Source organism: Adiantum capillus-veneris, chromosome 8 (assembly GCF_014529385.1).
Source record: "Adiantum capillus-veneris isolate H3 chromosome 8, ASM1452938v2, whole genome shotgun sequence".
Lineage (NCBI taxonomy): Eukaryota > Viridiplantae > Streptophyta > Polypodiopsida > Polypodiales > Pteridaceae > Adiantum > Adiantum capillus-veneris.
The window spans coordinates 146,043,691-146,065,463 of NC_140938.1; the positions used below are offsets into that span (position 1 = coordinate 146,043,691).

The 21,773-nt window shown below is 45.8% G+C and overlaps 1 protein-coding gene across 2 annotated transcripts in view; it reads left to right on the forward strand.

The window, feature by feature from the left end:
- LOC147453124 (isocitrate dehydrogenase [NADP]-like) overlaps positions 1-21,773 on the forward strand; it is a 96,056-nt gene that overhangs the window by 13,138 nt on the left and 61,145 nt on the right. For both annotated transcript variants that reach the window (XM_086518607.1, XM_086518606.1), the window contains exons 2-8: positions 11,927-11,970; positions 12,429-12,538; positions 12,700-12,737; positions 12,818-12,895; positions 13,017-13,070; positions 13,154-13,255; positions 13,773-13,864. In XM_086518607.1, the coding sequence (XP_086374733.1) occupies positions 11,927-11,970; positions 12,429-12,538; positions 12,700-12,737; positions 12,818-12,895; positions 13,017-13,070; positions 13,154-13,255; positions 13,773-13,864 (518 nt within the window). The remainder of the gene's footprint in view (positions 1-11,926; positions 11,971-12,428; positions 12,539-12,699; positions 12,738-12,817; positions 12,896-13,016; positions 13,071-13,153; positions 13,256-13,772; positions 13,865-21,773) is intronic.

Genomic DNA, 21,773 nt, shown 5'->3' on the forward strand with positions numbered 1-21,773 from the left:
ATGTAGCCTTCTTTTCCTTTTTTCTTGCCCTTTCCGAAGCTTTGTTTCTTGCTTCGCTTTTTACCTTTTCTGTCTTCTTCGCTCGAATTCGAGGAGCTAGAAGAACTATCAGAAGAAGAAGAAGAAGAAGAACTGGGTAGGTCTTCAAATTGAACACGCTTCTTCTGTTTCTTTGCCTTGTCAAAAGTCGACTGACGACCCAAATATCCCGGGAAGTCAGTGCCTTTCTTCTGCTTTTTGCCTTTCTTTTGCACGTCGAAAAGCTGAGCAATCCGTGCATCAACCACGTTCTCCAGTTCCTTCTCCGTATATTTCTTGGAGGCAGAAGGTTTCTTGAGAGCGGGTTTCGGGAGTGGTGTTGTGGTTCTGTGCCACTCCATTTGTACCTCTTCCAAAGAGGTCTGGTTCATATATTTTGCCATCTTCGGGTCCTTGGCAAAATTGAGCATCATCTTTGTTGCATCGCCAATCAATTGACGACGCTCCATCTCTCGTTGCTCCGCTTGAGTAGGCCGAGGCGGGCCATACTCTCTGTCTGAATCTTCGTTGTGATCTCAGCCCGCATCTCCAGATGCAGAGGGAGTCGACTGATCATTGCTTGAAGCCATTGGTGCCGCGGAAAAAAATTCGGGGATCGGATTTCCCGTAGAAGAGAAATCGGCCGTGCTCTGATACCACTGTATCAGACTTGGACACTCCAAGTCAAGAATCAACCGCGACAGCACCAAATAACCACTTCAAAACAATTCACAGATCACAATAGATTTGCACTGGCCCGGCGGAGTTCCGTGCCTAGAGATATTGACCCCAAAGACTGGCGTCCCTTTCGGTATTTCTTTTTGTATTAATCAATTATCAAAGTACAAGAGAGCGGTTAGGGTTTCACTCTCAGACTTTGCGTCCAGATGCTCTGAGAAGTGAGGCCCTCACCACTAATTTAAAGATTACAAGGGATGCCCAAAAGCAGAGCCCCAAAAGCTTTTAAAATAAAAAGCATCAGTTCTCTCTCTCTCTTAGAGTCTTTTCTCTTTTTTTTAATTAAAAAAAGCAAAATTCGCGTCGCTTATAATTTTCAATATATATATTTTTTAATAATAAAAAAAGCCTCTGCGATTTCCGGAAATTAGGGTTTCTGGCAGAAATTAGGGTTTCCGTTGTCCGCCACGTCATCACTTTGTGACAGTCCCCATATTTGCACCCCATACAACATAGCTGAGGCTACTAAAGTATGAGAGAGAGAAATGAAATGAAAATGAAGTGTTATATTAACGTCTTCAAAAGGCCATAATGACCTATGAGACCCGAAAGTTACAAAGTGGTTACTCTGATACAAAGTCAGAGTAACAAAATAACCTAACAACAGTACAAAACAAAGATATCTACTATGGGGTCCTAAGTTGGTCGATGTGAGCCAAGCAGAAAACTGAGCGAAAAAATTGTGCGGCTTGTTGGGATGGCTGAATCACAAGAGATCTAACATCGGTCGTTGGCGAATCTCATCAATTTCTTCCATGGTTAGTAGTCTGACCGGGCGTCATGCATGCCTGGCCAGCGTGCTCCGAATTTTCTGTCGTAGAACCCGTCGATGCCGTGTAGTTCTTCGCAGTTGCGGGCGCCTGGATTTCCCTAGTTCAATCGCTCGGTCAATCAGTGTGCCTCTGGTGTGAGACGAGGGGGAGCTTTGCTGTGGGAATGGCTCTTGCGGCTGTCTCGTGTCTGCTTTGAAGAAGTCTGTGATCCGTCTTTGAGACTGGCTAGCCTCGCCATTCATCAGGCTATCTCCGTGTCTGCGCAGCTCGAGCAAGAACAAACCCAGACATCTCTGATCTTCGTATCCCATGACTCTTGAGAGTGGTCCAAAACCCTCTAAGAACAGGCAGTGGAAGCGACCTCGTATCTCGTAGTAGGCGGGGCAGCGGCATGTATAGTGTAGCTCTATCTCAGGTTCTGTGTTACACAAGGGGCATGTCCTGTCCTCTGTTGGTACTCCGCTATATCTCCCAGTCTCAATCCGCAACTGGTGAGAAGATGTGCGTAACTGGCCAATAGCACATCGTATCCCATGAGACAAGTGGGTATCCGTGTATCTGGGTCTCGCCACAAAACCATCTTCCGTAAGATGGAGAAGGTGGTCTCTGTAGAAAGCCATCTTTGTGCCCAATTCCTGTGCTGGTTGTATCCATGTCCTCCTGGTGTCTAGCTGGGTCAGGTCTTGGCGGATGAGCTTGGTGATCTCTGACTGTGTAAGAGTGAGAGATGGTGCATCCAATGAGTAATGGAATGGTGGCAGCCTGTCTATGCTGAACCCATGTGCCTGAAACCATGATGTCATCTCCCCATACCAGCATGTTGTATCTCCTTGTATGGCTAACTGTCGAGAGGATTCAAGTGCTATGCGAGTATATCTGTCTCTAGGAAGTTCCCATGTGCGGTTTATGAAGGAGACTGATCTGGTGAGCGCCTCCACCACAAGTGGGGGGGCCGCTAGCTCTGCTCGGATAATGGCCCGTGGTACTGATGCCTTGGCTCTAATGAGCGGCGAGATCATAGAGACTAGAGGTTTCTCCATGTTCCCCCAGCCGTCTGAGCGACCCGGCCTCCCGTGGTGATCCAGTGAAGGTCCCCATATCTCGGTTCCATAGAGCATTGCTGAAGCCACCAAGGTGTCAAAGAGCCAGAGCTTCGTCCGGGGCTCCTGAAACTGAACCTGCGAACACATCCTCTCCAATCTACCCAATGCTGCGTGGGCTCTAGTAAGTCTGGTCTTTGCTGCTCTTCTGAGTGAGAATGCAGGTCCGCTAAACACCAGTCCAAGGTAAGTGTAAGCGTCTGTGTACTCCACAGTCTCCTGGCCGTATGTGAATGTAGGTGCTGACCTCCGGATCCACTGTGGGGTGGTGTTAAACACCATAACCTTGGTTTTACCCAGGTTGACAGACAAAGCACTTTCGTGGGCAAATGTATGTAAAGCATCCAATTGACGTTGCATTCCTCTGGGGATTCAGAGATCAACACTATGTCATCAGCGTATAACAAAAGTGGAATCCATGTCCCTGCCAACTGAGCACCTTTATCCCCATCGCTGCCAATGTAGTTAGAAACCTTATCCACATACATACCGAAAAGAGTAGGGGAGAGCGGGCAGCCCTGCTTCACCCCAATAGTGGAGTGAAACGGTGTAGAAAGTCTCTCCGGGGTGCGTACATGCCCTACTACTGATCTGTACAATGCCATGATCCCCCAAATGAGTTCTGTGGGTACTCCCATTTCCTGTAATCTGCGCATCAGTCTAGCTCTGGGTACCGTGTCGAAAGCTTTGCGGAAGTCCACAAAGCTACAATAGATCCGTCTCCTATGAGATCTGCCTTCCTCGATGATGGCCCTGAGTGTTAGGATATGGTCAAGAGTAGAGAAGCCTCTCCTGAATCCTGCCTGCCCAGTTGCACGTATCTCTGCCCATCTACTCCGGTGCTCAAGAATGGATGCATACAACCGTGCCAGTGTGTGCCCAATCATAATAGTGCGATAATTCCCAGGCTCCATGGGGTCTCCTGATTTGAAGATAGGTACGATCGTAGATAGGCTCCAAGTGTCCGGTAGGCCCTCACACATGGCCCGGTTAAACATAACTGCTAGAAGCTCTGCTAGTAGGTCTTTGGCATGCATGAAATGCTCAGCGACTAGGCCATCATGATCATATGCTCTCCCAGTCTTCATCCTGTCAATAGCTTTCTTCACCATCTCAGCGTTGAAAAAGACACATGCATGTGGGCATGGATCGGGGGGGTTGGGGAGGGCCGGCTGTCCAGGTACTGTGTACAAAGATGATGCGTACTGACCCCATGTCTTTGTGGAGGAAATAGCAGGGGGGGGGGGGGGGAGTGCTCATGAAAGAGCCGCCACGCCTCACGCGAGTCCTGACTCAAGAATAGCTGATATAGATCCTGCTCGAGTCGAGCCAAAAAAGCCCTCTTCTTTCGCCGCACCAAGAAGTCAATTTGTGACTGTCTGTGAGTGATGTCCCCCAATAGCACCTCCCTCTGAAGTCTGGCTCTAGTCTGGCGGCACTCCTCATCGTACCGGCTGTTCTGAGGCATGCTCCCCGATCGGCGGCTCTGCTCAGGTTGGGTGTGTGGGTAGGCTTCTGCTGCTGCCTCATGTAATGTCTGTGTCAGTATAGTAGTTAGCTCCTCCAGAGGTCGCCTAGGGTCCTCAGTGCATAGGCGTCTGTAGATTCCGCCCATGTATACAGAATCCGTCTCCCGTGTGAATGTGTAGCGAGTAGGGGCTGCTACTCGTGGCCTGTGTGCTACACTGAACTGGAAGGAGATGGTCATTGACACCAGAGCATGATCCACTGCCACCCCGACCGGTCTGGGCCCAACTGTGAATCCTGGATACTGGAGATGTGATTCGGCTGTGCCATGACATAGTCCACTGTGCTGGCTCCATGTCTGTGTGGGAAGCATGTAAATCCTCCCGCAGCAGGAAATCTCTGTAGGCCGTTCAAGATGGCCAATCCATGTGCAGTGCCCATGTCTATCAGGTGTCGCCCATACTCAGTATATTCCATATCGTGTGATAGTCTGGAAAGGCCCGTCTCTACAACATCTAGCTCTCTTAGCATCTCCTCTGAAGTATCATAAAACACTGCCTGGTGATGGGCAGTCCTAGCATTGAAGTCCCCTAGGATGATAATGTCACTGTCCCTAGAGAACTCCCATATGTCATCATCCAAAATAGAGAAAGGGGACTGTCCTCTGGGTAATGCATAAACTGATGTACTCGGGGGAAAGTAGCAAATAGCTAGATAGAGGTATCTGTCTGTCTTTGCTTTCAGTCTCACCCACATGTACCTAGCCTGCTCGTCCTTGCGGGCTATATGTATCAGTGGCTGCAGATCCTCTCTAAATAACACTGCCACTCCTCCCGAGCCCCGCCCTCTCTGCTCTGAGCGTGTCTCCAGTCTATAGGCTGTCTCCCACCTGTATCCGCTGATGTGAGGCATGGATTGCCCAGGGGTCCGGTGTGTCTCAGAGTAAAAGATGATGTCTCTTCTAGTAAAGCTATCCTCAAAAGCACCCACATCAAGACGTATAGATCCATTGCAGTTCCATGCAGTTACTTTGAGTGTGGTCCCATAAGTCTCGCACTGTCATGTGGAGCGTCGCTCTAGTATCACCACTTTTCCGTCTCTGTAAAAAGCGATCTTGCCTTTTCCCCTTGCCGCTCTAATCTCCGGCATTACTTCCTGCATATGAGCGATCTGCGAGAGGGTGAGATCATCCCTGAGAAAGATGCCAGTCTCTTTAAGAGTTGGTCTTTTCTTCAAGAATGACTTCTTTGCTTCCATGGAGGGAAAACGGAGGATGAGTGCTCTTTCTTTTGAGGTTTCTCCACTGCTTCCATTTTTCTTTATGTTGCCCACTCTCCATGCCCTTGTGTGCGTCGACTCATGAATCCCCATCAAGGCTGTGAGTTCTTTTACTTCTTCGTCCACATTGCCTTTGTCTTTAAGACCGCAAATTCTCACATGTAAAGCGCGCACCCTTCTCCTCTGCTCCTCCTCTAGTGTCTGATTAATGATGTTGTTGGGTGTGGACGTGGGCGTTATCTCCTTGCCTTTTCCTTTCTTGGCCACCTTGATCCATTTCTCGGCTTTGTCCGCCTTCTGTTGAGTTTTGGTAAGAACATCCACCCAAGAAGTCATCATTTCTTTGTGGTGCTCTTCTCCCTCTTTGATGGCCCGTACTTGTTCCTTGATCGTGTTGATTTCTTCGATTACTGAGGGTTGCAGTTCACCCTCTTCCAGTGTGTTTCTTGATCGTGCTTCGGCGAGATCTTTCTTGAGTTACGCGATATCTTCCTCTTGGGTCGTCACTCGTTCTTCCAGCGTGCTTATCTTGCTCTCTTGGATCAGCACGCGTCCTTCGAGCATGTTTATTGTGCCCCAGAGATTGCGGTTCATTTTGGTAATGGTCTCCGTCATTTCCTCTTTGCATTTTTGAATGGCATCCTCCAGAGTGTCGGCTTTATCTTTCATCGTCCTCATGCTTGATCGCCGTCCGCAAGGGAGTTAGATGTACGTGTGCACCCACCCTAGCAGCGGGCGCGGCAGCTGGGCGAGTGGGGGGGTCGTCCGCAAGGGAGTCAGTAGGTGTACGTGTGCACCCACACTAGTGGCGGGTGCGGCGGGTGGAGCACGAGGCGGTATGGCGAGGGAGGGATAGCAATAGTTACAGACGGGAGAGAGGGAGGGGGGGGGGTGGGGCGGAAAAAAATAAAAATAAATAAATAAATAAATTTTAAATGACTTCCTACGCGTAGAAGAAGGTCATCCTACGCTTAAAAGAAAAAAGGGGACACGCTACGCGTAGTAGAGGGGGAGACATGCTACGCGTAGAAGAAGGGGGGGTGGGGGGGGGCATCCGGCGGGGCTGCAGGCGGGCATAGCAGCGTGCGAAGAGCACGGCAGCGCGGGAGCTTCCGATGAGAGCAGCGCGTGGGAGCGGGGGTGCAGAGGCAGCGGGCGGGGGCGGGGGGTGCAGAGCGCGCGAGCAGAGGCAGCGAGCTTGCAGCGGGCGCGCGCGAGAGAGAGAGAGAGAGAGAGAGAGAGAGAGAGAGAGAGAGAGAGAGAGAGAGAGAGAGAGAGAGAGAGAGAGAGAGAGAGAGAGAGAGAGAGCGATGAAATGAAATGATATATTAACGTCTTCAAAAGGCCAAAATGACCTATGAGACCAAGCTTTTACAACATAGTGAATCTCATACCATGTCTGGAATAAAAAAGAACTGAAACAAAAATACTACTACTACAAGCTAGGACTGTATGGATGTGCCAGCTAATACAAAAGGTGCCCAGTACAATGTGTAGTACAATGAGAGAAGAGGGGGGGGGGGGATATGGATATGGTAGAGATCCATCCTCATCTGCACTTTGTGTCACAAGGCGGGCACCATGTGCCAATAGAAAAGAACAGATTGAACAGGCTTTGAGCACTTCAATAACAAGTGAACTGAGAGAGAGAGAGAGACGACACGCGACACGGAGTGGCGGAATTCCACCCCAGAGAGTATTGGCCCCAAACCTTGGCGCCCCTTTCGGTATTTCTTTATATTGCATCATCAAAGTACAAGCTGGTACTACAGACTCTGCACCTTCTCCAAGAAGCATGCTAGAGAATGAGCCCTAGCCTCATATTTAAAGGCCCTTGGCCTAAAAAGCAGTTTACATGAAAAGCTTTCAAACTCAAAAGCTTCTGGTCCAAAAAGTAGTTTACATGAAAAGCTTTCAAACTCAAAAGCTTCTGGTCCAAAAAGCAATGCCAAAAGCTGCCAGCATAAATCACGGAAATTTGTACAGCCTGCCACGTCATCATGCCAGCGCAATTTTCGAAAATCAGCCCCGTTGTTGCAGTTTTAGGGTTAGGTTTCCAGAATTAGGGTTTGTAGGTTTTAGGGTTAGGGTTTTTGGAATTAGGGTTTCAGCAGTTAGGGTTTTTGGTAGAAATTAGGGTTAGGGTTTTCTGCTCTCGGGCAACCACGTCATCACTTTGTGACACTTCTTGTGTTACTTGTTCTTCTTAGGGTTTTAGGCTCCTCGGCCACATCTGTAAGTTGGCTCCATTCTTTAGGCTTTGACACGTCAGCAGTTTGTTACATCTCCCCTTCTTGAAAGAGAGTAATCGTCCTCGATTACAGCATATTTGCAAAACAACTCAAGTTAGCTCAAAAATTTCCGAGGGACAATCAATTTGCTCTTTTGATCAAGGAGTTAGCTTCTCCTTTCGACTGTTTTGATCAAGGAGTTAGCTTCTCCTTTCTGCTCTTTTGATCAAGGAGTTAGCTTCTCCTTTCGTCCAGATCGGAACTCTTGATATTCCGGCGTAGTAAAATTAGCCATCACACCCAGACCGTACTGATCTTCCACGGGTGTCTTGATGCACTAAAATTACATACCCAGGTAATCTCATCCAATTAGGAATATTTAGTAATTGGCACATCACAATGCAACACAAATGCTTACATATGCATGTTACAAGACACAACAAATAGCGCCGCTGAGCACTCCCCCGAGACAAACGGTCTGCGGTATGAAGCTACTCAACGACTACCTCGTCACTCCCCCCGCAAATAACCTAAAAAGGTCCGGGCCATGAGCTCAGTGGGCTGGACAACCAAACGCTCCCCAGACCGCAGTTTGCGTCGCTCGGAGGTTCAAGCATACAACCAAACGCTCCCCAGGCATTGGCCTGTGTCGTTCGGAGGTTTTCTAGCATACAACGAAACCCTCCCCAGGCATCGGCCTGCGTCGTTCCGAAGTTCAAACAATACCAAAACAGTATTTCTCACTTCTCCACCCGGGAGTAAAATCACCAATCAATGAAACGAGTATTGAAACCAGAGTCAAACATTTCAAATTGGCACCAAAACAGGTTCAAAACAGATACCATCCATTTCAAACAGATTCCAAACAGGATCACCAAACAAGATCAAACAGAACTCAAACTTAAAAAGCAATCTCGACATTAATCGAGCTCGAAAAGTCGACTGACTTTTCATCTTGAAACCTGCTCCAAAAATTAGGGTTAGGTTCTTTCCATGAGGTCGTAGCCGAGCATAGCATGGTCCATCAACTCTTGGGCAAACAATGTTTCTTTAGCGGCGATGGTAGTCCCAAGAGATAGCAATCACACCGAACCTCCAAGGTCATCTGATCGTGAAGAGACATCTACTGAGAGATGTCGAGAAACTTCAAGTTATAATCTGCTAGGGTTTCCATAGCAAGCATTTCAGGATACCCCACTCTGCCAGAAGTTGCACTCTGAAGGAAGATGTCAGAATCCATATAACTTCGGGAAAAAATTTTCTTGAAAGCTTGGCAAGGTACTTGGAGTATGCTGCTTGGTAGTTGTAGACATCAACATCTGCATGGCACTGCCTAAAACAGTGACTTGAAACAAATCTTGGATCCTTCTTTTGCAAGTGATCTTAATGGCTTATGCCCTGTAAGACATGAGCGGTGAAGCTAGGAGAGCACCCGATGCGCGATGAAGTAAGGGTGGGAGTGGCTAACAAGATCTCTCAAATAAAATTCCAATGATCCCTCAAATAAAATTCCAGTAGCTCTGTCTGCTCTTTTGTAGGACCGGTATGCTTTCAGAAAAGCACACGCCTGATGCTCTGATACCACTGTCACAAGGCACGCACCACGTGCCAATAGAAAAGAACAGACTGAACAGGCTTTTAGCACTTCAATAACAACTGAACTGAGAGAGAGAGAAATGAAACGAAATGAAATGTTATATTAACGTCTTCAAAAGGCCAAAATGACCTATGAGACCAATCAGTTACAAAATAGTGAATCTAATACCATGTCTGGGTACAAAAGAACTAGAAAAGAACTAGAAGTGGAACAAAATACTACTACTACTACAATCTAAAACTACGTGGGTGTAGCAGCTGATACAATAGGTACCCGGTAAACTGGATGTAACAGTGTGTGAAACAAAGATGGAAGAAATGGTGAGGATCCATCCTCATCTGCACTCTGGATGTCGAGAGAGTATGGCTCGAATCTTCTGTTGTAGTCTCCGTCGATGCTGTGTAGCTCCTCTCCTCAGTCGCGGTCGTCTGTATCTCTGTAGCTCCAATGCTCGGTCGATGAGAGTGCCAGTAGTGGTCGAATGAGTGTGGGACGAGCTCTGCAGTGGTGGCTGCTCCTCTGGCTGTCCCATATCTAGTGAAAAGAAATCTGTAATGTGTCTCTGGGACTGCCTCTCTCTAGCTCTCCCCAGTAAAGTGTCTCTATACCTGTGTAACTCAAGTAGATATAGTCCAAGACATCTCTGATCCTCATAACTCATGACCCTAGATAGAGGACCAAAACCCTCTCTGAATAAAAGAGAGAGAGAGAGAGAGAGAGAGAGAGAGAGAGAGAGAGAGAGAGAGAGAGAGAGAGAGAGAGAGAGAGAGAGAGATAGAAAAGAACAGACTGAACAGGCTTTTAGCACTTCAATAACAACTGAACTGAGAGAGAGAGAGAGAGAGAGAGAGAGAGAGAGAGAGACGACACGCGACACGGAGTGGCGGAATTCCACCCTAGAGAGTATTGGCCCCAAACCTTGGCGCCCCTTTCGGTATTTCTTTATATTGCATCATCAAAGTACAAGCCGGTACTTTAGACTCTGCACCTTCTCTAGGAAGCATGCCAGAGAATGAGCCCTAGCCTCATATTTAAAGGCCCTTGGCCTAAAAAGCAGTTTACATGAAAAGCTTTCAAACTCAAAAGCTTCTGGTCCAAAAAGCAATTCCAAAAGCTGCCAGCATAAATCACGGAAATCCGTACAGCGTGCCACGTCATCATGCCAGCACAATTTTCGGAAATCAGCCACGCTGTTGCAGTTTTAGGGTTAGGGTTTCCAGAATTAGGGTTTGCAGGTTTTAGGGTTAGGGTTTTCAGAATTAGGGTTTCAGCAGTTAGGGTTTTTGGAATTAGGGTTTCAACAGTTAGGGTTTTTGGAATTAGGGTTTCAGCAGTTAGGGTTTCTGGCAGAAATTAGGGTTAGGGTTTTCTGCTCTCGGGCAACCACGTCATCACTTTGTGACACTTCTTGTGTTACTTGTTCTTCTTAGGGTTTTAGGCTCCTCGGCCACATCTGTAAGTTGGCTCCATTCTTTAGGCTTTGACATGTCAGCAGTTTGTTACACTCTGAACGTCGAGAAAGTAGAGAGAGAGAGAGAGAGAGAGAGAGAGAGAGAGAGAGAGAGAGAGAGAGAGAGAGAGAGAGAGAGAGAGAGAGAGAGAGAGAGAGAGAGAGATCTTTTTATGTCTATGAGAGGATGAATTCAGCCTATGAAACAAATCAAATATACGTGTGTGTGTCCTCCATCTAGAGGAAAGGACAAAAGTACAAAGTAACAAGCGTCTTCTAGAGGCTGAAGTTGGTCTATTAGACAGAATCCTCCGAGTATCCTGAGATGAGGACAAAAGTGCTGAAAATAAACATGCTTTAAAATTGAATAGATTGATGTGGATTGCACTCGAGGGGTGTGTGCGTGTATGGAAGATGAAGGGGATGGAGCTCTACTATTAATGGGTGTGAAACTATTTGTGTAGGGGAGTACAACCATGACATGGAAGAGACTAGCTAGCTCAATCTGGTACCAAATTGAGGGAGGAGGATGTTATGCATGGATGGACAGGGAATGAAGAGTCCCTGCAGTAAGAGAGAGACCATTAACGCTCTACAAGGGCAACCCAGCCATGGGTGGGTGGGCAGGGTGCCCTACCACCCCATGTCAGACCCACTTCGAGGGAAAATAAACGAAATAATCCCACCATTAGGTGGCCTGTAATGAGTACAGCCAACAACTGCCAGCCCACCAAGCTGGGCACTACATGATGGTATCCATGACCATAGATGAGAGATATACCTCACTTCCGGCCATGCACAGCCACATGAGTTCACCTTCACTCACTATAAGCCACTCCTAGGAAAAACCGAGATGCCTACACAGCTGCATTTAGGAGGGGATAAATAAGCTAGAGGGTATGCAAGGCTGCTCTATCGAAGAGTGTTGTGGGAAAGAATATGAGAGCCTCTGCCATGGTTGGCTAAGGTTTCACCAGCTATGATGTATGCCTTCAATATGGACTGTAAGGTGATTGATTGAATGATTGCTAACGCATACTTGGTGGTTTCCAGAAACAAACCATGGGTTTCATGCATTTTGTGTGAGCAGGATTTTTCTCAAGTATTTTGTCCTGTTTTCGTGTTTTTAAGGTGTTTATTTTGGTGCACATTAGTTTGTGTTGAAGCTTTAAGAAATTTTATTTGAAGGAACTTTCGAGGCATCTTTACGTTTGGTGGATGCAGTTAGGATGATACCAGCTAAAGTTTTTGTTTGTTTTGTTTTCCAACCTCAGGAGATGAGATGGCTCGAGTCATTTGGCACATGATTAAAGACAAGGTGTGAACCCGACAATTTTTTTATAAAGATGGGTCCAAGCTCGAAAGTCATGTTCGCTCTTTCTTTAATGGAAATTTCAACACAGTTTTTCTAGAGAAGCGCACGGCACCTCTTTGTAAAAATTTGATTATTGTAGCCCACTTTGAAGATCTTAAGGATAAGTCTTCATAAAATATAAGGCGCTAAATGTCTTGTTGGTGAGGTGAACCTGTTGAATATGCTCACAATTTGAAAGAAATTCTTAAAAGTTCATCAGCACGAAATTTAGTGTTAACCTCATACTTAATTAGGGCTCATCTTTCAGATCTTCGACTTAATTACAATCATTTAAATTTCTACAAAACTCGATTGCCGCAATTTTTTCAAGAAGTACTGAAATTTTTTCCCTCGAAAAAAACTGACATGGAGAAGTAATGTATTGGGATTTTTAAATAACTTTTAGATCTTTGTTTAAACAGTTGATACTTCCTTTTGTGGATATTGATCTGAAATATTATGACCTTGGGATCCTCAACCGAGATGCTACAAGTGATTCTGTAACAGTTGAAAGTGCAAAGGCTACTCTTCAGTAAGTACATGGTGCTAATCTGACGTGCTGGCATGATGTGCATGTGTACTTTTCTAGACTTTTCTAAAAGGCATAGTCCTCATTCAAAATTTTAAACTCACAATTTTGTTGTTCTGTTTTAGCTTCACTGTTATCTCAGCTAGTTTGAACTTTTGTTACAGGTATAATGTAGCTGTAAAGTGTGCAACTATCACCCCTGGTAGGCAGATTGAATTTTGTATGGCTTTGCTGTTTGAAGGATGATATTGAGAAAATCTGTTTCTGGCTATTCTTCCTTAGACGAGGATCGTGTAAAAGAATTTCATCTTCAAGCTATGTGGAAAAGCCCTAATGGGACCATTCGCAACATTCTAAATGGTAGCAGCTCTAACATTATTTTTCCTTTACTTAATTTGTTACCTCTATTTTAATCAGAAGCTTCTAGTAAATTTTTGGGTAGAAAATTTTAATTTTGTGGCTCTTTTTCTATGTTATCAAGGAACTGTATTTCGCGAACCTATAATCTGCAAAAATGTTCCAAGGTTGATTCCAGGTGAGAAAACTGCAGTGTTTTAAGATTAGTTCTTTGATACTTGTAAGTTTGATGATGATGTTGTGGATATAATGCTTTGTTAGGATGGACAAAACCAATATGCATTGGAAGACATGCTTATGGAGATCAATATCGCTCCACTGATACAGTTATCAAGGGTCCAGGAAAGCTAAAACTCGTCTTTGGTAAGTGGACCTCTCCATATATGCCATACTAATTTTCTGAAAATTATTTCACATGCAAACAAAAAAATTGGATGAGGTTTGCTATTGTCAGTGAGGGTCTGTTTGGTAAATCATCGAAACCAGCTGGCCTCTCAAGAATAGGTGATGAACTAACAATAGACTTCAAACATGAACTTAAAAGAGCTCGAAACTTCAAAAGACTTGTGCACACAAGCAAAGAGGGGCACACCTCTCTCTTGTTCGGAGCACAATCTGGTTACAACTGACAGGCTGGCTTCTTATACATAGGGCTGGTTTCTAAAAGAAACTACTCTTGTGAGGTGCACAATTTGAAAATTCACATTTGTGCATGTTTGTACTGCATATTTCCGTTGGATGCATGCAAACCTGCTTTACAATTCTCTCCATGAAATTAGAAATCTAATGTGTGCATCAAGGTTAATTTGCAACTGTAGACGTTCGTTTCTGTAACAGTTTTCACTAGTTTTATATTGGGCCGTTACTTTGTTTTAAACAGTTTCAGAAAAAGGTGGTGAACCAATCGAGCAAGAAGTTTTCAATTTCACCGGTGCTGGTGGTGTTGGATTAGCCATGTATAATACAGATGAGGTATTGACAATATGACCTAAGTATGTGACGTTAACATAGAGATTTTAACAAATCATTGACTGGGTTTTTGGGGTTTTTTGTGAGAGAGACTGCTTTTTTCCAATTTTATGACGTCCTTAAAAAAATTGGGAGGGTCTTCTGATAAAAGCTTTATTTTTTTGTGTTTGTGCTTATTTATTTGTAGTTATGATATACTTAGTTATATTTCTTATTACAAAGAAGTAAATAAGCCCTTCTTGTTATCTTTCCATCATATATAAGTGATGGCAGTGCTCCCACAGCTGAGGGAAGGGCCGGTCCGTACAACTTTGGAAGGGGATGGATGGAGGGTGAGGGAGAAGCGAGGGATTGGGGCTAGAGGGGACGACGAGGGGTGAGGACTCCATGGGCGAGGGATGAGAAGCGAGGGGTTGGGGCTAGAAAGGAGGGCGAGGGGTGAAGACATAGTGGAGGAGGGACGGGGGTTGGGAGGTGAGGGGCAAGGGGCAAGTGGGTAAAGCCTACTGCAAGGTGTGAGGGGCAAGGGGTTGGGAGGTGAGGTGTGAGTCGGTTAGACTTAGACGTAAGGAGGTCAGGGGCAAGTGGGAAGGGTGGGGCGTGGGGCGAATGGTAAGAGAAGAGTGGTGACAAGGTGGGTGGAGAGAAATCCACCATGACTTGTATACTGCATCTGCCCTACCAGCCACAAATCCATGTTGGCCTTTACCAGCCATAACGCATGTTAACCTATGGACAGCTTTGGCTCCACCAGCTAGAAAATCCCACTTTTACTTTGCATATCTGCATTTCTAATTGTTTCCTCAACGGTATGTTGTCAATTAGAATAGCAGCTTGTTAGATGCAGCGGAATTGAGAGAATAGGTAGAATTGAGCAATCAAACTTTCATAGTCCTTTGTTCTTTCCTTGCATTATTGAGGTTCTTTTTAGTTACTTGAAAGAGAGAGTCAGAGAGATGGGGTAGAGATGTGGAGAGATAGAGAGAGAGGGGAGGCAACGCACCGATCGGGTCCCAATGGTAGTTTTCCCATATGGCAAACACTTACGGGTATGGAAGTACAAAAAAAGTACGGGTCTGACCCCCCTCCCGATAAAGATTCTTTATGTGTTTTTGGAGCATGTTGTTGACATGACGTATGGAATGTTTTGCCGGGGGGGGGGGGGGGGGGGGGGGGGGGGAGGATCTTTATAACAATTGAAATTGATTAAGTGAGACAGTGGTGACTAAACAGTGGGGATCTTGGAATCCACGATGAGGAGCAATTTCACCTCCGAATGGGGAATGTTGCTGCGGTAACTCCTCAAGACAAGGCACCTCTGGGGCTGATTGGATGCACCTTTGGATCCTTCTCGATATGGGATTGCGGATGGCCACCAAGGGGTAGATATGGGCGCTCCCGCTATGAGAGGAATAAAGGGCTGAAAACGCAGATCTTGACGATGCCGATGATGGACAGCAATGGGAGCACTTGATGTTGGCGAGGGAATGGCCAAGGAGAGGCTCGATGGGCTACCAAAGTACCGGACCGTAATGGAGATGGCTAGCGAGTGCAAATCCGCGCCGTCCGGCGAGGGAAGGACTAAAATCTGAAATCGCTAGGGCTGATCTTGAAGGATGGGGTGGCGATAGGGCTGAAATTTGCAAGCGCTGGCTGATCTCTGCTGCGAATGTCAAGGCTGATGGCTGGCTGCAGAAAACGCTAAGGCTGAATGCTCCAAAATGTTGGCTGCCCTTAGTGCTATCTCCACTTGTGATCAAACGCTAGGTTGGATGCTCCCTTTAAAGGTGAGGTTTATTGGTTATAAAGTTTGACTAGGGCTAAGTTTTTGGGTGAAATTGTCGCACAGCTGCCGATTCAGGAATCCGATTGATGTGGGGAATGGCTCATTGGATTCCACTAACTTAAAACTACATGAACTTCATGCCAGATGCCCACCACAATGTAACAACATCTGGCAAAACTCTTGTACAATCCCTTCATGCAAGAGGGTTCCAAAACTGGAAAACCTAATCTAATGGACTCGTTCAGACCTGCAGGTCGTGCGAACAGGCTCACGAAAATGCCGGTACTTATCCTCCTAGGATCTAGACACTCCTATCTAGGGAAAGGTGGAAATCTAGCTCCAGAAGTCGATGAAGCATGGCCACGTGGCACACAGAGCTATGTGCACGTGTTTTTTTTCCAAGAAAAAGATCCTTCCATTAGTTAATAAAATTGCCCAACGGCTACAAAACCACCTTTGCGAGAGAGGGCTACATCAGAAATATGGGGAGACTCTCCCAGTGAGAAAACGAAGTATGTACAATGAGGGCGAGATCAGGAGATGGGAGGAGAAAAGAGCCACACTGGTGGCCGGTAGTGCCATCTAGGCACGCCGTGAACCAAGGTGAAGAAAGGCCTTGGATGTCAGAGTCCATGCGCTCACATGTTGACGTGGCTTCTGTATAGATTTCACAAATTGCGCTGATTGCTTTGTGGCAATTTTTGGGACCAGATGCTGTTGGGACAATTTGCTTTTGAGTTTAATTGCTTTTGGGGCATCCCTTGTAGAATAAATAGACCCTTGGGGCCTCACTCTACAGAGCTTCTGGACATAGAGTCTGAGAGCAAAGGTCCCTCGAGTGTTGTACTTGCTCAGGCATTAATATAAAAATAAATATCGAAAACGGCGCCAGATTTTGGGGCGAATATCTCTAGGCACCGAACTATGCCGGGCCATGTCGACTCAATTTGTAGTGATTCTCTCGTGTATCGTGCCAGATCTCCTACTTTGGGTGCCCAAGCATGTATTAGTGGTATCAAAGCATCAGGTGTGTGCTTTTCTCAAAGCATACCGGTCCTATCAAAGAGCAGACAGTGCACTTGGACACTTTGGTAATTGTTATTGAAGAATCTTCGTGACTTGACCCCGGACTTATTAGCAACTCCCACCCTTACTTCATCACACACTCGCCCGTCTTTATCACTCTGTCTTACAGGGCATAAGCCATCAAAAACCCAAGAGTACACATGGATTTTCACGAAGAATCTGATAGAGATAACATCTCTTGGTGGCTAGGCAAAAAAAAGTTGAAATCCGGCTCCGGAATTGAAGAACAAAATGAAGAATAGGGCAAGTTTTCGGCAAGGAAGTTTGCTAGAAGACCTTTAATAATCTCTTCACCGGTTGAGAATTTGGATATGCGATAGAAAGCAAAATTGATCCTCTCAACAAGCTCTACGCATTGACATGAACAAATCTCATATCCAACAACTTTGGAAAATTAGGGTTTTTGCAAAAAAATTCAGAATGTGTGGAATTAATGTTTTTGGAAGCTCTTGTTATTTGTGTGCAGATAACTACTAGGAGCGAGGAGCATGCTTATGAAAGCATTGGAAGCATGGAGCCAACCAGGTGAACCAGTTGCTTGAAATTTTACCTGTTTTGCAAGTGAAATCGAGGATGACATGGCAAGGAATTTGCATCTGAAAGCAATCGGGAGCGACGGCAGCTCAGAAATGAATCCATCGATTCAAGATAATACTCATGAATTTTGTTTGAAATTTGAATGAGTGATGACGATGAATGATTCTAGTACATCAAGATTCCCATATGAATGAGATGATTGGATGTTGTGGTGAGCGCATCAAGTTTTTGTAGGATGGGATGGCTACACAGGGATCTAGGTGCATCAAGACTTTTGGCGGATGAGATGACTAGACTAAATGATCGAAACACTGTGTTAGTATGAACTAAGTGTGTGAATGAAGAACTTTGAAATAGGAATTTCCGAAAATGATTTCGATTTATGAAATGAATTTTTTAATGGAAGAACTTGCTATTTGTGTGCAGATAACAAGTGAAATCGATGATGATGACAAATTGGGAGCAACAACCGCTCCAAAATGAACCCGACCACGATCATGAATCTTGAATGATAATGATCATGATGAATGATTGAATGGAACTGTTGTGAGCGGCGGCGCATCAAGAGTTCTCGAGGGATGAGATGGCCACACAACTAGAACGGAATGATTGAAACACTTTGTTCAGTATGAACTAAGTGTCTGATTGATGGATTGGAATTCCTGGAAATGATTACTCACACATGATAGTGTTTGAGTGCAGATGGAATGATTGACGAAATGACTGTAGCATTTCGGTCTCAAGAAATCTATGGACATGATCGCAATATGGGATTAGTTAATCCGACATCAATGAGGTCTAGTGTGGATCTAGATGCGATTGCTAAATACGTTGCTAGGAATAATGGTCCTAGATCAGAATGGATTCTATGTGATGATCTGAATGTGATGTGAGTGTCGTTTTTGTACAAGTGTTACATTTGTGTCGTCTAGTCCGTCGGTACTTAGAGTTAGTGTCTAGTGAACTGATTTACAGGCGTAATCAAGGGCGGTGACAATTCTTTCAAGAGGGGGATATGTCGCAAATTGATGATGTGGCAGGAATACGTGGACATCTGTACGGAGAGGTGATCTGGATAGCTGTACGGACAGATGGCGTGGTAGGTTGTATGACAGACCCGCCATTCACGCTGATAGGTGCCACGTGGTAGTAGTACGGATTTCCGCATTATGCACTGACATGCTGATGTGGTTGCTCTACAGATTTCCGCAATTTGTGCTGATTGCTTGGTGGCAGTTTTTGGGACCAGATGCTTTTGGAGACTCTGCTTTTGAGTTTAACTGCTTTTGGGGCATCCCTTGTAAGAATAAATAGACCCTTGGGGCCTCACTCTGTAGAGCATTTGGACATAGAGTTTGAGAGCAGAGGTCCCTCGGGTGTTGTACTTTGCTCAAGCATTAATATAAAAATAAATACCGAAAGGGACGCTAGATTTTGGGGACAATACCTCTGAGCATGGAACTACGCCGGGCCATATCGACTCAAGCTTAAAGTGTGATAAAGTTGTGAAGTATTTTTCAGTGATTCTCCCGTATGTTATGCCAGATTTCCCACTTGGGGACCGGGGTGCCTAAGTTTGTAACAATCCGCTCGGTGGACGGACTTCAAGGGCCGTCCGTATACGGGACTCGAGCACAAATCTGGTGAAGGGACAACTCCTACCAGGCCTCCCCCTTGAAGAAATCCTTTGACCACAAGCTTCCCAAGGAGGGCTCTACTCTGCCGTGCGGGGTCGATGATCCCCAGCCCTCCCTGAGAACATGGTAAAGTAATGACTTGCGAGGACACTTTGGCCCGGACTGACTGGGTGTCACGCCGTAACCGCATAAAGTTCGCGATCAGCCTCTCCAGCAGCCTAATGCAGGAGCTTGAAAAAATCCAGCAAGACGTGATGTATCATGTAATAGCCAAAAGAACCTGGTTGCAGAGTTACCGGGGAACGCCCCCTAGCCCCCGTTCCGGCGTTCTGGGGGGCAGTTCCCTTCCCAAACGTTCCGAGACGTCCCGGAACGTTTGACGTTCCGGGTGGCCAGTGCAAACCGGAACGGCCGTTCCGGAACGTTCCGGAACGCCCCTGGAACGGCCAACGGCTACAAACAAATTTGGCAAAAATTGAAGTAAATGTTTGGGCTTTGTTTTGAAGTGTGCAAGGCCTCAAGGACTCATAAAATGCACCCCCGTCCCCTTTTCTCTCCACAAGCTAATCCTCAAGGCTCAAGCTCTCTCCCTCTCAAGACTCACTCTCTCAAGGCTCAAGGCTTCACGCCTTCAAGCTCTCTTCCTCTCCTTCCCACTCTCTCAAATCTCTCCCTCTCCCTCTCTCTCTCTCTCTCTCTCTCTCACATCATCATCTAGTCATAGCAAGGTTGAATGGTCTTCAAAACGAGTTTTTTGTGAGTATTAGAGTCAAAGCACTCTAATACTCCTTGTATTTAAACACAAGGAGCTAAAAATGCACTATTTGGGTGTTTTTTATACCTCCCGTTCCGCGCCGTTTCCGTTCCAGACCCCTAGCCGTTCCCCCGTTCCGCAGGGATCCCATCGCCGTTCCCGTTCCGCGTTCCGGGTAACTATGCCTGGTTGGCTACTACAACCCTCCCTGCCAAAGAGAGTCGTGCCGTGCTCCAATGTAGCAGTTTCCTCCTGTTCATAGTTTCCTCCTAATGAACAGGAGGAGAGGAGCAAACTGCTGCTCTGGGGATTCTAGTTGCTATACCTTTATTAATTACTTAAACTCATGATTAAGACTTAAGAAACTTGAACTGAACTCAGGAACAAGATTCAGAAGACTCTGTGTTGATTGATTGAATGTGTAACTAAGTCACACTTTGTAAATAATTAATTTATTTACGAGAAAAGAATTATCTAATTAGTTGTGTGCACATCAGAATAGATTTAGCAGCTCTGGGGCCTCAGGTGCGCCCAAGTTTGGGCCAGTGCACCTCAGGGAGACCCTAGCAGAAAATACCCTGAAGCCCTAGGGATTGGGAAATCGGGTCTTCAATGAAGGGGTAGATAGTAGCCTCAGATTTTAGGCTCAGAAAATTACGCACGCTAGTGCAAGCACAGGAATGAGATGGGGTCCTTACAATAATAACCCTAAGGCCTGATTATTTTACGGCTTTAGGATAAGTTAGTTAAAGTATTCTTAAATGATTTGCACTGGACCAAATGGCCGGACAAGTGCGAATAGGTAATGCCAGAGCAGTGTCGGTACACAATTACGTTGGGAAGTAGCTAACAATTTAATTGGTTGCATCTGTGTGCAGTTGTACATTTAATTGCACATTTCATTAACTAGCATAGGATTTTTAAAGTCAAAAGTTGAATGGTTTTTAAATTTTAAAGTAAGTGTGCCACTTGGCACACTTTCCCATGCAATCTCTCTCTCTCTCTCTCTCTCTCTCTCTCTCTCTCTCTCTCTCTTCATGCTAGCGTCCCCTCTTCTGGGAGGCTATAAGAGAGCAGCCCCTCCGCCTCTTGCCAGGTTGGCAGTGCACTACCCCCCCTAAGTTGAACGTCCTCTACGCAGTGAAGCTCTCCATTGAAGCTTGAAAGCAGCACCTTGTGGTGTATGTGGAGCCTTTGTGCACCCATCACCTAGAACAAGGCCTCTCATGGTCATAGGCAGCTGTGGGAGAAGTTTCATCGCGTAAAGTAGTAGAAAACTCTTTTTCTCTCTCTACTAGCTGCTGCAAATTCTTTGTTTTCGGCCCCTAATCACCTGTATTAGGGTGAATTTCAGCAAAGATTTAGTAGGAAACTATTCCTCTCTACCTACTATACACACACACAAAGTTTGGAGCGATTCCGTCGCGAAAAGGACCTCTGTTTCGGCATTGGAACGCGCTCAGGTAACAATTTCTGGTTATGTGCAGAAAATTACAGCAAGCGTGTGTGCGTGTGTTTTGCATGTTTCCTTCGTGGGTTGACTGCAGGAATGATTTTGTCCGAAGAGACATAGTTAGCGGAAGATAGACTCTCGTTTTTGAGAGCTTCCGATGAGTTGTGGAAAATAGACTCTCATCTACGAGAGCTTTTCAAAATCTCACAGAAGAGGAAAGATCCTCTTAGTAGTCAGGAGAGCAGTTCTTCTACTCTCTCAGCCAGAAGAGGAAGAAGGGCAAGAAAGAATAGAGGACGGGCTTTCGCCCCGTCCCTGTGCTTGTAAAGAATTCTCCCTTAGTAATAAGATATTCTCTTTATGGGGGGGGACCAGCCCATCTTCTGGTCCCCAATGATGTGTCAAGATTTCTCTCTTTCTCTCCAAAGTCTCTCGAGTATATAAATTGCATTTAACAGTTAGTTTTGGCTTCCGTGTTTTTGTGACAGTGGTATCAGAGCAAGGTCGTCTCTCTCTTCCTTAAGGGATTGACGACTCTTGGCAGACTGCAGAAATGGGAGGACGCGAGATAGAGTTCTCTCCTTCAACAGCAGGTGGAAGAGTTGCAAAAAGCTCTCTCCCATCTAGAAGTCCAAAAGATTCTCCATACTCTTGAGAAA